Here is a 15,867-nt window from a genome sequence, read left to right on the forward strand (position 1 = left end):
GTGGGGTGGTGGGTGGTGGGGGGGGTGGTGGTTGCTGTGGGGGTGGGGGGTGGTTGCTGGGGTTGGGGGGGTTGGGGGGGGGGGTGGTTGCTGTGGGGGGTGGGGGGTGGTGGGGTGGGGGGTGGTTGCTGGGTGGGGTGGTGGGTGGTGGGGGGGGTGGTGGTTGCTGGGGGGGGTGGGGGGTGGGGGGGTGGTGGTGGTGGTTGCTGGGGGGGGTGGGGGGTGGGGGGTGGTGGTGGTGGTTGCTGGGGGGGTGGTGGGTGGGGGGGTGGTTGCTGGGGGGGTGGTGGGTGGGGGGTGGTTGCTGGGGGGGGTGGGGGGTGGGGGGTGGTTGCTGGGGTTGGGGGGGGGGGTGGGGGGGGGGGTGGTTGCTGGGGGGGGTGGGGGGGGTGGTGGTTGCTGGGGGGGTGGTGGGTGGGGGGGTGGTTGCTGGGGGGGGTGGTGGGTGGGGGGTGGTTGCTGGGGGGGTGGGGGGTGGGGGGTGGTTGCTGGGGGGGGTGGGGGGTGGTGGTGGTGGTGGTGGTTGCTGGGGGGGGTGGGGGGTGGTGGTGGTGGTTGCTGGGGGGGGTGGGGGGGGTGGTGGTTGCTGGGGGGGTGGTGGGTGGGGGGTGGTTGCTGGGGGGGTGGTGGGTGGGGGGTGGTTGCTGGGGGGGGTGGGGGGTGGGGGGTGGTGGGTGGGGGGTGGTTGCTGGGTGGGTGGGGGGTGGGGGGTGGTTGCTGGGGGGGGTGGGGGGTGGGGGGGGTGGGGGGTGGGGGGTGGTTGCTGGGGGGTGGTTGCTGGGGGGTGGTTGCTGGGGGGGGTGGGGGGTGGGGGGTGGTGGGTGGGGGGGGTGGGGGGTGGGGGGGTGGTTGCTGGGGGGTGGTTGCTGGGGGGGGTGGGGGGGGTGGTTGCTGGGGGGGTGGGGGGTGGGGGGTGGTTGCTGGGGGGGGGTGGGGGGTGGGGGGGTGGTTGCTGGGGGGTGGTTGCTGGGGGGGGTGGGGGGTGGGGGTGGGGGGGGGGTGGTTGGTGGGGTGGGGGGGGTGGGGGGGGGGGGGGGTGGGGGGTGGGGGGTGGTTGCTGGGGGGTGGTTGCTGGGGGGTGGTTGCTGGGGGGTGGTTGCTGGGGGGGGTGGGGGGTGGGGGTGGGGGGGGGGTGGTTGCTGGGGTGGGGGGGGGTGGGGGGTGGTTGCTGGGGGGGGGTGGGGGGTGGTTGCTGGGGGGGTGGGGGGTGGGGGGTGGTTGCTGGGGGGGTGGGGGGGTGGTTGCTGGGGGGGTGGGGGGTGGTTGCTGGGGGGGGGTGGGGGGTGGGGGGTGGTTGCTGGGGGGGTGGGGGGTGGTTGCTGGGGGGGGGTGGGGGGTGGTTGCTGGGGGGGGGTGGGGGGTGGGGGGGGTGGAGGGCAGGGTGCTCCAAATTTTCATTATCCTTTCTGTGAGAAAGTACTTGCTGATATCATTCCAAAAAGCCTGCTCACAATTTTCGTGCCCTCTTTGTTCTGGACCAGAGATTCACAGGAGTTGAAGATTGTACACCACATCCTTGGATAAAAACGTGTTATTTTAAAACACAAACAAACGCATATTTAAAAATTCAGTGGTTAACTTGACGTGTGTGGGTTCAATCAAACCGGCCTTAAGCTAATCATAAACCATGCAGATGCCAAGAAATATTGTTAGAATGCTACAGATTTCCATCTTTTCATCCCCTCCCCACACCACCACAACTCTCCGCCCCACCGCACCATGCATCAAAAGGAAATCCTGTTTGGTCATGGTGCTGACGCCTCCCCGAGCAAATTGGATCATTGTGGGTGGTGAAATGATGAAATGAATAAGAAAGTCTTACACACAGACATTCAACTTCTCCAAAAACAAATCCAACCCTGCCTCCCCTAACCCATCGCACCTCTCACCCCCCACACCCCCACACCTCCCCAGGGGCAGAATCACTAGGGTGGGTCCTTGTTACTAGAACTTGATAGTTATAAAGTAATATAATCAGACTAACAAGCAGCAAGTTCAAAGCTATTTCCTCAGTCCTGGCGCCTGTTTGTCTCCACATCTCTCTTTACAACTTTCTGTCCACTTCCTCTGACATGCAGATTCACTGCGAGAGTGGTAGCTACTAGGCTACCAATACAAGAAGCAGTACTAATACTAGTTTGACTGACACAAGAACCTGAGATGAGATGGGGAGAAATGCTTTTATGCAGCGAGTTCGTAAAGTAGATAGGGGAAAACTCTTTCCAACGGCTGGCAGTTTAATGATCAGATTACAAAGATTTAATGTAACTGACAAAAGTGCTGGAAGGGAGAATGCAGAGAATTTTTATTTACTTTTTCCCTCACTGTCTTAAAGGGCAGTGGAAGCAGATTCTATAGTGACTTTCAAGAGGGAATGTGATAAATACTTGAAAGGGAAAACTTTGCAGGGTTATGGGCTAAAGAGCAGGGGAGTGGGATTAATTGGATCCGCACTCCTGGCTTTAAGATGAAAGGTAGGTCATTGATGAAGCAGCTGAAGGTTGGTGGGTCTAGGACACTACCCTGAGGAACTCCTGCTTTGATGACCTGGGGTGGAAATGATTTGAGAGAAAGATGGAAATGTTTAGGGAGGGAATTCTAGAGCTTAGCTTTCAGAGAGCTGGCACAGACATGACAGATCGAATGGCCTCCTTCTGCACTGTATCACTTTGGTAAAAAAAAATACAAAGGTCTCATATTACTTAGGAATTAAGAATCTAAATGGGGGAGAGGGGTAAAGGAATCTGGCCCTACAAATACACAAATCACTAGAAGTAACAACACAGGTTAATAAAATAATTCACAAGCAAACCAAGCATGATGGTTATTTCTATAGGAATAAAATTGAAAAGTAGAGAAGTTATTCCAAACCTATATTGAATCTTGGTTAGACTACACCTGGAGCCCTGTGTACAGTATTAGTAGCTTATTTAGAGAGGGTGCAAAAAAAGGTTTAGAAGAAATGCAAGGTTATACTATCAGGATGGATGAACAGAGAAGGCTGAGAGGGTGGACTAATAGATGTCTTCAAAATTGTGAAATGTTTTGATAGAGTGAACATAGGAACATAAGGAACATAAGAAATAGAAACAGGAGTGGACCAATCGGCCCCTTGAGCCTGCTTCGCCATTCAATAAGATCATGGCTGATTTTCTTGTGTTTCGATTTCCACAATCCCATCTACCCCTGATAACCTTTGATTCCCTTGCCTAACAAGAATCTATCTACAACAAAAACAAAAATACCTGGAAAAACTCAGCAGGTCTGACAGCATCTGAGGAGAGGGATACAGTTGACATTTCAAGTCCGTATGGCCCTTCATCAGAACTAAGACATATAGAAATGAGATGAAATATAAGCTGGTAGAGGGGTGTGGGTGGGACTGGTGGAGCTTGATAGGGGGTCAGTGATAGGTGGAGGCCGAGGAGAGACTGCCAAAGATAGTGGGGGTGGGGGGAAGGGATCGAAATGGGCGAAAAGGTAGAGAGGAAACAATAGATCAAGATAAATTTAAAAATAGGAGGGAAAAGAAAAATATCTTTGTAAAAAATTATAAATTATTGGAAAAAAGGGGATCGGAAAGGGGGTGGGAATGGAGGAGAGAGTTCATGATCTGAAATTGTTGAACTCAATATTCAGTCCGGAAGGCTATAAAGTGCCTAATTGGAAGATGAGCTGCTGTTCCTCCAGTTTGCGTTTAGCTTCACTGGAACATTGCAGCAGGCCAGGAAGGACATGTGGGCATGAGAGCAGGGTGAAGTGTTGAAATAGCAAGCGACAGGGAAGTCTGGGTCATGCTTGCGGACAGACCAAAGGTGTTCCGCAAAGCGGTCACCCAGTCTGCATTTGGTCTCTCCAGTGTGGAGGAAACCGCATTTGGAGCAGCGAATGCAGTAGAATAAATTGAGGGAAGTGCAAGTGAAATGCTGCTTCACTTGAAAGGAGTGTTTGGGCCCTTGGACAGCGAGGAGAGGGGAAGTAAAGGGACAGGTGTTGTACCTTCTGTGGTTGCATGGGAAGGTGCCGTGGGAGGGGGGGTTGAGGTGTAGGGGGTGATGGAGGAGGGGACCCTATCATGGTCTGGGAGGGAGAGGAAGGTGTGAGGGCGGATGCGCGGGAGATGGGCTGGACACGGCTGAGGGGCCTGTCAACCACCGTGGGTGGAAAACCTCGGTTAAGGAAGAAGGAAGACATGTCAGAGGAACTGTTTTGGAAAGTGGCGTCATCAGAACAGATGCGACGGAGGTGAAGGAACTGAGAGAATGGGATGGAGTTCTTACAGGAAGCAGGGTGTGAGGAGCTGTAGTCGAGTTAGCTGTGGGAGTCGGTAGGCTTTAATGAATATTGGTGGACAGTCTATCACCAGAAATTGAGACTGAGAGGTCAGGGAAGGGAAGGGAAGTGTCAGTGATGGACCACGTGAAAATGATGGAGGGGTGGAAATTGGAAGCAAAATTAATAAATTTTTCCAGATCCAGACGAGAGCATGAAGCAGCACCAAAACAGTCATCGATGTAACGGGGAAAGAGTTGTGGGAGGGGGCTTGATTAGGACTGGAACAAGGAATGTTCCACATACCCCATAAAGAGACAGGCATAGCTGGGGCCCATGCGGGTACCCATAGCCACACCTTTTATTTGGAGGAAGTGAGACAGGTTTAAGGAGAAATTGTTCAGTGAGAGAACAAGTTCAGCCAGACGGAGGAGAGTAGTGGTTGATGGGGATTGTTTGGGCCTCTGTTCGAGGAAGAAGTGGAGAGCCATCAGACCATCCTGGTGGGGGATGGAGGTGTAGAGAGATTGGACGTCCATGGTGAAGAGGAGATGGTTGGGGTCAGGGAACTGGAAATTGTTGATATGATGTAGGGTGTGAGAGGAATCGAGGATGTAGGTGGGAAGAGACTGGACAAAGGAAAAGAGAACGGAGTCAAGATAGCAAGAAATGAGTTCCACGGGGCAGGAACAGGCTGACACGATCAGTCTGCCGGGACAGTCCTGTTTGTGGATTTTGGATAGGAGGTAGAAGCGGGCCGTCCAAGGTTGGGAGAGAATGAAGTTGGAAGCTGTGGAGGGAAGATCTCCTGAGGAGATGAAGTCAGTGACAGTCCTGGAAACAATGGCTTGATGTTCAGTGGTGGGGTCATGGTCCAGGGGGAGGTAGGAGGAAGTGTCTGTGAGTTGACACTCAGCCTCTGCAAGGTAGAGGTCAGTGCACCAGACAACAACAGCACCACCCTTGTCAGCAGGTTTGATGACAAAGTCAGGGTTGGACCTGAGAGAACAGAATGCAGCAAGTTAAGAGAGAGACAGGTTAGAGTGGTGAGAGGAGCTGAAAAATTGAGATGACTGATGTCACGCTGACAGTTCTCAATGAAAAGATCAAGTGCAGGTAAAAATCCAGAGGAAGGGGTCCAGGTGGAGGGAGGATATTGGAGGTGGGTAAAAGGAGCCGTTGAACGGGGAGAGGACTCCTGCCCAAAGAAGTGAGCACGGAGACGAAGGTGGCAGAAGAAGAGTTCAGCATCGTGCTGAGCCCGAAATTCATTGAGATGAGGGCATAAGGGTATGAAACTGAATCCTTTGCTGAGCACTGAACGTTCAGCATCAGAGAGAGGAAGGTCAGAGGGTATGGTGAATACACGGCCGGGGCTGGGATTGGAAGACGGGATGGAGACAAGGGGACAGGCAGGGGTGGAAGGTCCTGGATGGGTGTTGGTGTCAATGAGTTGTTGGAGCTTGCGTTCCTTTGCATCTGAAAGAAAGAGGCAAAGTTTCTCGTTGAGGCATGGGATGAGATGAAGAATAAAATGAAACTGGGGGCAAGGACAGCTTAGAAATAGCGTGCATCGGTGCTGCTGGAGGGAGAGGTCAAGTGTGTTCATATGGCGGCGCATGTAACTGCGTGTGGATCTCAGAATGCGACGGGAACAACAGTCCGAGGAGCGTTGTATGTCCCGGAGATACCTGTAATCCTGGGTGGGTTCGAAACATGAGGGATGGAATTTCAGTTGAAATCTACGTGGGGTAAGTCGGAGACGGAGACAGTCACTGAGGAGTGAAATATGGCTGTGAAAGCGAGTTTTAGTAAACACCTTGTCAAAGACCAGGAGAGAAATGGAAAGCAATAAAGTTGAACAGGGCAAAACAAACAGGCAGAAATCCTGTCGGAAAGAAGAGCAATACTTCTTCAAGGTAGACATTCCTTGAGGAGAAGTGGCAGTCAATTAAACACCAAGATAAAAGCAAAATACAGTGGATGCTGGAAATCTAGAACAAAAACAAAAATACCTGGAAACACTCAGCAGGTCTGACAGCATCTGCAGAGAGGGATACAGTTGACGTTTCGAGTCCGTATGACCATCAGAACTAAAGCATATAGAAATGAGATGTAATATAAGCTGGTAGAGGGGGGTGGGTGGGACAGGTAGAGCTGGATAGGGGGCCAGTGATAGGTGAAGGCCAAGAAGAGTTTGCCAAATATGTCATAAAGAATAGGACAAAGGGGTATTGACGGTGGTGATATTATCTAAAGGTTGTGCTAATGGGGACATTTAGGGTAGCAAGCAGGACAAGCTAGTGACAGTTGGCCCTAGTAGGGGTGGGGGGAAGGGATCGAAATGGGTTAAAAGGTGGAGATGAAACAAAAGATCGAAATAAATTTTAAAATAGGAGGGAAAAGAAAAATATATTTGTAAAAAAATTATAAATTATTGGAAAAGGGGGGATCGGAAAGGGGGTGGGGATGGAGTTGAGAGTTCATGATCGGAAATTGTTGAATTCAATAATAAGTCCGGAAAGCTGTAAAGTGCCTAGTCGGAAGATGAGGTGCTGTTCCTCCAGTTTGTGTTGAGCTTCACTGGAACAATGCAGCAGGCCAAGGACGGACATGTGGGCATGAGAGCAGGGTGGTGTGTTGAAATGGCAAGCGACAGGGAGGTCTGGGTCATGCTTGTGGACAGATCGAAGGTGTTCCGCAAAGCGGTCACCCAGTCTGTGTTTGGTCTCTCCAATGTAGAGGAGACTGCATTGGGAGAAACAAATGCAGTAGACTAAATTGAGGGAAGTGCAAGTGAAATGCTGCTACACTTGAAAGGAGTGTTTAGGCCCTTGGATGGTGAGGAGGGGGGAAGTAAAGGGGCAGATGTTGCACCTTCAGCAGTTGCATGGGAAGGAGCCGTGGGAAGGGGTTGAGGTGTAGGGGGTGATGGAGGAGTGGACCAGGGTGTCCTGGAGGGAACGATCCCTGTGGAAAGCCGCCAGGGGTGTGAAGGGAAGATGTGTTTGGTGGTGGCATCATGCTGGAGTTGGTGGAAATGGCGGAGGATGATCCTTTGAACGCAGAGGCCGTTGGGGTAATGAGTGAGGACAAAGGGACCCTATCATGGTTCTGGGAGGGAGAGGAAGGCGGATGCGTGGGAAATGGGCCGGTCATGGTTGAGGGCCCTGTCAATCACCATGGATGGAAAACCTCGTTGGAAAATCTATCTACCTCTGCTTTAAAAATAGTCAATGTCTCCCGCCTCCACCACCTTCTGAGGCAGAGAATTCCAAAGTCGCACAACCCTTTGAGAGAAAAAATTTTGCCTCATCTCTGTCCTAAAAATGGGACCCCTAATTTTAAAACGGTGCTCCCTGGTTCTGGACTCACCCACAAGAAGAAACATCCTTTTCACGTCCACCTGGTCAAGGCCATTCAGGATCTTGTATACGTCAATCAAATCACCCCTCACTCTTCTAAACTCCAGTGGAAACAAGCCCAGTCTGTCCAACCTTTCCTCATAAGACAACGTACTCATTTCAAGTATCAATCTATTAAACCTCCTTTGTACCGCCTCCAATGTATTTACACCCTTCCTTAAATAAAAACTGCACACAGTATTCAAGGCGCGGTCTCACCAATGCCCCTTATAACTTACTTTATGTTCATAACCTCTCGTAATAAAGGATAGCATTCCATTAGCCTTAGAGTGGATATGGGGAAGAGAATAACCAGAAGCTATTAATGTAAGATAATCACTAAGAGGTAATTCAGAAGAAACTTCTTTACCCAGAGAGTGATTGAATTTTGAACTCAGTACCACAGGGAGTGATTGAGATGAATAGCATAGATACTTTTAAGGAGAAGCTAGATAAGCATATGAGGGGGAAAGGGATAGAGGGGTTTTGCTGAATGTGTTAGATGAGGAAGAATGGAGGAAGGCTTGGGCTGAGCATAAGTCCAGCATGGACTGGTTGGGCTGAATGGCCTGTCTATTCTGTGATTCTGTTGAAAACAATAACCAACGCAAGATGAAATGATATAGCTCCTTTAATGCAGTAAGCATGCCAATGCACTTCATAGGGCTGTAGAGCATTATTGGATGTAGTGAGAGCCAGAGAGACACTATATAACTCAAGCCCCTACTTTCTTAACAATAGGGATGATTTGTGCTTATGTTCCTCATTCACTAATTTTTCCTGTTTAAATTACATGGGCCTAGAAGTTTAGACAGGGATTCTCTCAGCACTACTTCCCCATTGGATCAAAATCAGAATGGCAAAGTATTTTCATTTATTCATTCATGGGATATGAGCATCACTTGCAAGACCAGCATTTATTGCTCATCCCATTGCCTTGAGAAGGTGCCCTCTTGAACCGCTGCAGTCCTCTAGTGTAGGTACACCCACAGTGCTGTTAGGAAGTGAGTTCCACTATTTTAACCCAGTGACAGTGAAGGAATGGCGATATATTTCCAAGTCAGGATGATGTGTGGCTTGGCGGGGAAATTGCAGGTGGTGGTGTTCCCATGTGTCTGCTGACCTTGTCCTTCTAGGTGGTAGAGGTCTTTCTGTTTGGAAGGTGCTGTCTAAGGAGCCTTGGTGAGTTGCTTCAATGCATTTTGTAGATGGTACACGCTCCTACCCTACACCACCCATTTAATCTTCTGAGGGAATGTTAAAAACCTCACCTTGATCACCAAAGGTTACCAAGCAAAATGCTAGAACATTCCATAAATAAACCATCTGAGTACATCATTTGGATTCCAGGATCTTAGAGGTGATGCCTGCCACAGATGAATAGCCAACTTGGACTCACTTTCACATGAAGGATAGCCACTGTAAGGCAGTTGGGGGTACTGGAACTGTGCCCCAGAGAGAGTTACCTCCTTCAAGGGGGTTAGATGAAAAAGGGAAGCTCAGTCCTCAAAGACAAAGCATTAAAGCATGGAGTGACTGCGGAACATAAGAAATAGGAACTGGAGCATGCCATATAGCTCCTCAAACCCGCTCCGTCATTCAATCAGATCAAGGCTGATCTTTGACATCAACATTGCTTTTCCAGCCAATCCCCATATCTCTTATATAAAATAAAAAAAAAACAGAAAGCGCTGGAAAAACTGGCAGCATCTGTGGAGGGAGAAACAAAGTTAATGTTTTGAGTTGAATATGACTCTTCCCCGGAAATCATTTCCCATATCCCTTGATTCCCTGAGAGATCAAAATCTATCAATCTCAGCCTTTAATATACCCAACAACTGATCATTCTCTGGACTAGAGAATTCCAAAGCCTGGCCCTGGAAGGGTGGGGGTAGTGGACAGTGTGGGACTGGCGATGTGTGTGTGGATGGAGGGAATCGAAATCCTGGACCTGGGGTGGGGAGGAGGGAAGAGGGGATTAGTGGATATCCTGAGGGTTGCGAAGATGGACAGCCTGGGGCTGAGGGGGAGTGGACAGCCTGGGGCTGGAGTGCAGTGCGTTAGTATCTAATAGGTTATTTTAATGGATGTTAACTATGCAATAGTTTAAGGTAATAAGGTGAACAGGTGTTGGGTATTGACTAGTTAATTATGCTCAGATGTGTATATAAAGAAGAGTCAGCCAGCACTGGGGAGATTGTGCTAGAGCGGAGAAGTAATCTCTGTGACAAGCAATAAACAGTCTCCACCAAAGCATCCTATTCCCAGTGTCTTCTTCACAACTACGATTCCACTGACAGAGTGGACAGTCTGGGACTGGGTGGGAGGTGATGTGGGGAGTGGGCATCCTGGGACTGGGTGGGGTGGTGTGGGGAGTGGGCATCCTGGGACTGGGGAAGGCTAACAGCATGGGATGGAAGGGCGGGGTGGTGGTTGGACAGCCTGGGGATGAGGTAACTGGACATCCTGGGACTTTGGGGGGGGAAGCAGAAAGCCTGGGATGGGGGAGTAGGGGATGGGGTATGTGGAGCTGGGTGGGAGTAACATTTGTGTGGGCTGTGTAAGCAGACCTGAGAACATTGGTCGGTGGGAGAGATGGTGTTTGGGACGAGGGAGCATATCTGGGGGAAGATCTGGCAATGTTGGGAGGGGAGGAGGGAGTTGACCGGAAATAATTTGTGGGAGGCACCGTTTGACCTATGGGATCACTCAGGAGGATGAAAACTTTTGCATAATTTTCAAGAGTGTGAGTTTTGGTAGGTTGGGGTGATGCTACTTTTTAAAATCTAAATGAATAATGTTTCTGTAAACTGTGAGAATGGATGTTATTTTAAAAATATTTTTGGGGAAATGTCTTATTCAGTGAAGAAGGCTGTGTGTGTGTGTGTGTGTGTGTGCGCGTATAAGTGATTTAATTAAGCAAAAGTTACTAGAGACAGGTGGTCTGGGAAGTTAAGACATGAAAGGATAGAAGTGTTAGGTGTGCATTTGTAATAAGATATTATGGTGGGTTTGAGGTACAAGTAAATAGGTTGGATGTAACATTTGCATTTTTGAATAAGTTGAGAGTTTATTTGAATATCAAGGGGAAGTCACAGGTGACAGGAAACATTTTTGCATCTTAATGGCATTCCATGGGTAAACAGAAGAGGGTATATTACATTTTATTGACCCAAAAGCAGAGACAAAATAGAAAAATGAAAGATGTTATACTTGGAAGGATTTGAATTTCAAAGAGGTGTGAGAACAATGGAACCTGAGATGAAAAGGAGAAAAGGTTATATGTGGGTTGTTGGCTGTTGGCTGTGTGAGGAAGATCTCCTGGAAACAGCTCGAGGCTGGAAAAAGATGCAGTTTGAATCAGCCATCCAGTCAAGCCAGAAAAGTCTTGGGCTGCAAAAAGCAGTCTTGTTTTGAAGTCTTGGATTTCCTCAGCAGAGTAGAATAGAGTTATGAGGTCATGTGTTATGCCTTTATTAAAGATACAGCAGTTTGCTTTGGGTAATATTACTGGATTTCTACAGTTAAACATCTATAAGGGAGTGTTGTCTAGAAAGTTTTTACTTGTGGGTCTGACCAAGTAGGGAGTCTTTTGGGGGAATGTCTTGTAAGACTAATTTTAACTGTGTTTCTAACCTTGTGTGCTTAAGTTTTCTTTTCTTCTGTTAATAAAACTTTTACTTTTTAAAATCCCAAAAGTGTTACTGTACTTCTTGCTGCTGAGATCAATAGACTCTCGTTTTCAGAATACAAAAAAGGTTATGGCCTATAAACCAAGTTTCCCCCTGGGATTTGGTTTGCACAGAAATTAACACCTGTGGTCATAACAAAAAAGCTATTGACATTTTGGAAGTTGAGGTTGCCTGTGTGGAATTGGGGAGGGGATTGAGTGTGGTTGGGGGGGAGGGTTTGGAGCAGGGAATTTTTTGGTTACAAGGGGGGTAATTTTTGGCAGTAATGAGAATGCAGTGTGTGACTGATGTCACCAAACTGGAATCCAACATTTCCAGAGCCGGGAAACATAATGTTAAATCTACCACTTAACTAGAAAAATAATATGATTTAATTTACTTTGGACAGAATTGAAATAACATCGTTAATCATTTAGTTAGAGAAAATTGGGCACATGTTAATCTGTTACTTTGGAAAGAATTGGAAACAAATTTTTAATCTTCTAATTTGGAGAAAAGTTGATTTTTAACCTTGTGCATGTGGTAGGGAGCGACAGTAAAAACTTTAATTTAAAATTCAAAAAGGAATGTTAAAAAGTGGGGTGGGAAGGCTAAAAATAAAGAAAGAGAAAAATAATAGGACTGAAAACTCACGAGAGTAACAGGTATAAAAGAATATCAAAGTTGCCTATTTTGAATAATAGAAATTTAGAAAGAAAATAAAAGGATAGAAAGAGGAAAAAGGTGGTTAGAAAGTTAAAACAAAGTTAAAGTCAATAAAAGTTGAGAAAGTTTAAAAAAAGGCGAGAAAGTTTAAAAAGGAAATAACAGTTTTGAAAGACAAATAAGCGCAGGAAGAAAATAACAGTCTAGAAAAAATGTAACCGTTTAAAAGGTTAAAATAAAGTTTGTGGCAGTTTAGTCAAAGTTTCGTTCTGTTAGTGGGTGGAGAGAAGGACTGACAGGAACCGGAATCACGAAGTTTTCTCTGTCTCGGTTTCTCTTCTCCCTCCATCTAAAATCGGATTATTTATTTATTTTTTTCAAATCCCTCCTCCTCTCTCTCCCCCCCACCCCCCCAAAACAACTATGGCTCCTCAGACAACAAAGGTCTCGTCTCTGTCCATCCAGAAGCAGTTCTTGAAGAGTTTGCTGGGAGTGTTGAGGATGCTGCAGATCATCTTGGGCGCTGTGGTCTGGGTTATTATCGCGGTCAGCAAGTACGATGGAGTCCTGCACTACGTGGTCTTCGTGGCTGTTTTCTTTTGGCTCACCACTCTGGCCCTCTTTTTCCTCACCTTGCTGGGCAAAAGCGACCTGGTGCCCATCATGGGGGGAGAGCGCTGGACCCTGACCAACGCCCTGCACGACTGGCTGGCCGTTCTCCTCTACCTGGTGGCCGCCTGCCTCATGAGCAACAAAACCAAAGAGAAGAGCTACTGCGACCTGCCCACCTACACCCACCGCTGCGCTTACAAGATCTACCTGAGTGCCACCGTTTTCGTCTGCCTGTGCACCCTGCTCTATTTCGTCTCCGCTGTCTATTGTACCTGCAAGAAATGCCGTGGCAATCAGTCGGTCATCTAGAAGAATAACCAGGAGACTTTTCCATTGACTGCATTTGCTAATTTGAGTTCTTTTAAAAAAAAATTGCTACAATTCCCCCTCCAAAAATGCAGAGATGTGGCCAGTTTCTCGCTGTTCCAGGACATTTGATTTGGAGCCTTGCTGAATTTCGGATTGAGAGATTGGCACACGCCAAAAGACTGAAATGGAAATTTGATTACTACATTCCAAGCATTGGAAGTGACATTTTTGTTCCTCAATTGAAGCTGAGCAGACCCAGCATGGATCATTTTCATATAAATCTTAGGTAGAGGAGCACTGCTTGTGTATGTGTGTGTGTGTGTGAGAGAGAGAGAGACTGAGAGTTTCAGCTGTTGGTCTGTGGATTAGATTATAACCTTAGCCTCCTTTCTGCTCCTCCCTCACTGCCTGTTTGAGGCCCCAAATCAGCTATAGCATTCCACAGAGATTTCAGGAGCTGAATTAATTTCCTCTCAGCAAGCAGCATTAAGCCACTGTTAGGAAAGGAGTCTTGGTGGCATGGAAGAGGAGGAGAGAGAGAGAGACAGACACAGACAGGCGGGTCTCCTTCCATAATGACTTGTGGGCACCTGAAATATTTCTAATGACATGAAATTCTGACAAGCACTTCATTTTGCAGCAATAGAAGCCTAAAGTATCTTTAATTCTGGGGAGGGCAATTCTCTAACTATAATTGTAATTGTTGCAGTATTGAAAGTGCATGTTAGACAAGAGTTGTTTCCAAGCCTCAAGTCTTTTCTCTACTAGCTGCTCCTTAGTGGGCTAGTCAGCCCTGTTACCTGTCTCCTCTAGCTCTTTGGTATGTTACAGCTACTGTCTGAGCAGCACAAGTCTAGACATGTGTTAGCAGTTTGCTATGAAGCAGTTGAGATTTTGCTAAGTATTGCTTTTTTAATGCAAATTATATATATATATTTATACACTCATTTAATGCTGTAAATAGTAGAAGGTTGGATATATTGGGACAAAGAGGTTAGAAATTGGGCAGGATTTCACCAGAGGGTGTAAAGAAGTTTTGGAATAAGAAACTAGGGGGAAACTTGTGAGGTAGATGGGGTAATGAGCTCAGCAGGTGATGAAATGTTTCTGGGGAGAGCAGGGTTTGAGGAATATGGTGGGTGGATGGGTCTGGGGATATTGTAAGAAGGTGAGACTGGCTGGGAGATGGGGAAAAGGTGAGTAGGTGAGATTGGGGGATGGGGAGAAAGTGGGTGGGTGAGGTTGGGAGATAGGGAGAAGGTGAGAAACACTAAGTTCCTTCTCCCAACCCCTCATAAAAAAAGAATAAGCTGTAACTCTTGACTACTCCATAGACACCAACCCAGCATTTTTATAGGTGTCAATTGTCCCTGAATGAGCTCCCTTCCCTGTGGGGATAAGACTATTAGATAATAGTGTTTGCAGATTTAGTAAGTAAAGTGCATTGCACCTGTGAGCAGCAGCTCCTGGGATTTTTCACGTGTCTTGTATCAAATACAATCACTTACCCCGAAATACAATCACATTTTTCATAAAAGAACTACAAATACAAGTACAGATAGTAGAACAGATACCCGCGAGAGAGGTACACGCTGGAAACTAATTGAGGGTTTCAGGTGGTTTATACATAGAATAACAGATACCTGTGAGTGATTTACAGATTGGAATCTAATCGAGAGGTCCGGGGGATTATATATAGAATACCAGATCCCCGGGAGTGAGCTACAGGCTGGAATATAATTGAGGGATTCAGGGGGGGTTTATATATAGAATGACAGATACCCAGGAGTGAGTTACAGACTGGAATCTAATCGAGGGGTTCGGGTGGTTTATATATCGAATAACAGATACCTGGGAGTAAGTTACAGACTGGACTGTAATCTAAGGGTTGAGTAGATTTATATATCGATCAATGGACATCTGAGAGTGAGCTACCGACTGGAATCTAATCAAAGCATCTGGGTTCTCAATCTATTATTGAGAAACCTAATTTTATTGATAGGTTGAGATTGAAAATATCTTTATAATCAGCTACTGCTACCAGAATTTGATCTGTAAGGACAAATTCCTCGTAAAAATCTTTCTTTATATCAAGCCCCTGTCTCTTCCTGTACCAAGTATTGGATGCAGCCCTGTTGCTTACAAGCATTACAGTGTGTCATTGCATTTATTTAGCACATTGGGAGCAATAGTAAAAGCCACACTTAAATCCAAACGCTGTAATTCCACGAGGCACCCTTCTCATCTCATCTTCCTGATTCATTGCCTCAAATTGATACTTACCACTGCCACTCTCCAGTCACCTGTATTATGATTCGTTACTTTGAAGTTCTGCCAGTAGTATTGTCTTGGAGATTCGTGTTCAACTCCAGGTCAATACTGGAAACTACTACGTAACCGATCAGGAGTCTAAAAGAATTTAGGATGTCCTTGTAGTATTTTGGGGAATGTTTGCAATGCATCTTCCATGTATTATATCTTGTGCTCTACATTCATTACCTGATGCCCGTAGATTAGGCTTTAACTGTATTCTTGGACATCATGTACACACTGTATCAAGAATACTATTGTCAGTGTTGTTGTATTTATTGTATTGACCTATAAAGGATTCTTAACAATGAGTGTTTGTTTTATGTTGTAATCTGCTCAAAAATTAACTTCACATAAACCAAAGAAATTTGAGTAAAGTAAACAGACTTTCTCGTTGTTGCCTTGTTATAAGACTGATTATTTCTCAACTCCCTTAGCTCTTTCTCTTTCTCCCTTTCTTCTCAAGGATGGATCTCATTTTTGCACTCCCCTCAACAACACATGCCCAAAGGGGCACACATTATCTTTGAGCTCCTCTGTAGTGTTTTGAGTACACTGGTTGTTCTTGAATCCCTGTTTTTGTTCTATGCAGTCCTTAAAACCTGTGAACTGGGCTGCTTGTA

The 15,867-nt window shown here is 47.0% G+C and overlaps 1 protein-coding gene across 1 annotated transcript; it reads left to right on the plus strand.

Annotated features, from left to right (window-relative positions):
• Positions 1-12,420: 12,420 nt before the first annotated feature.
• Positions 12,421-15,640, plus strand: marveld1 (MARVEL domain containing 1). Its single transcript, XM_041210392.1, has one exon. It carries the CDS (start codon positions 12,437-12,439, stop codon positions 12,932-12,934), a length of 498 nt encoding a protein of 165 aa, XP_041066326.1. The 5' UTR covers positions 12,421-12,436; the 3' UTR covers positions 12,935-15,640.
• The last annotated feature ends 227 nt before the right edge of the window (positions 15,641-15,867 follow it).

Source organism: Carcharodon carcharias, chromosome 17 (assembly GCF_017639515.1).
Source record: "Carcharodon carcharias isolate sCarCar2 chromosome 17, sCarCar2.pri, whole genome shotgun sequence".
In the NCBI taxonomy this organism is placed as follows: domain Eukaryota; kingdom Metazoa; phylum Chordata; class Chondrichthyes; order Lamniformes; family Lamnidae; genus Carcharodon; species Carcharodon carcharias.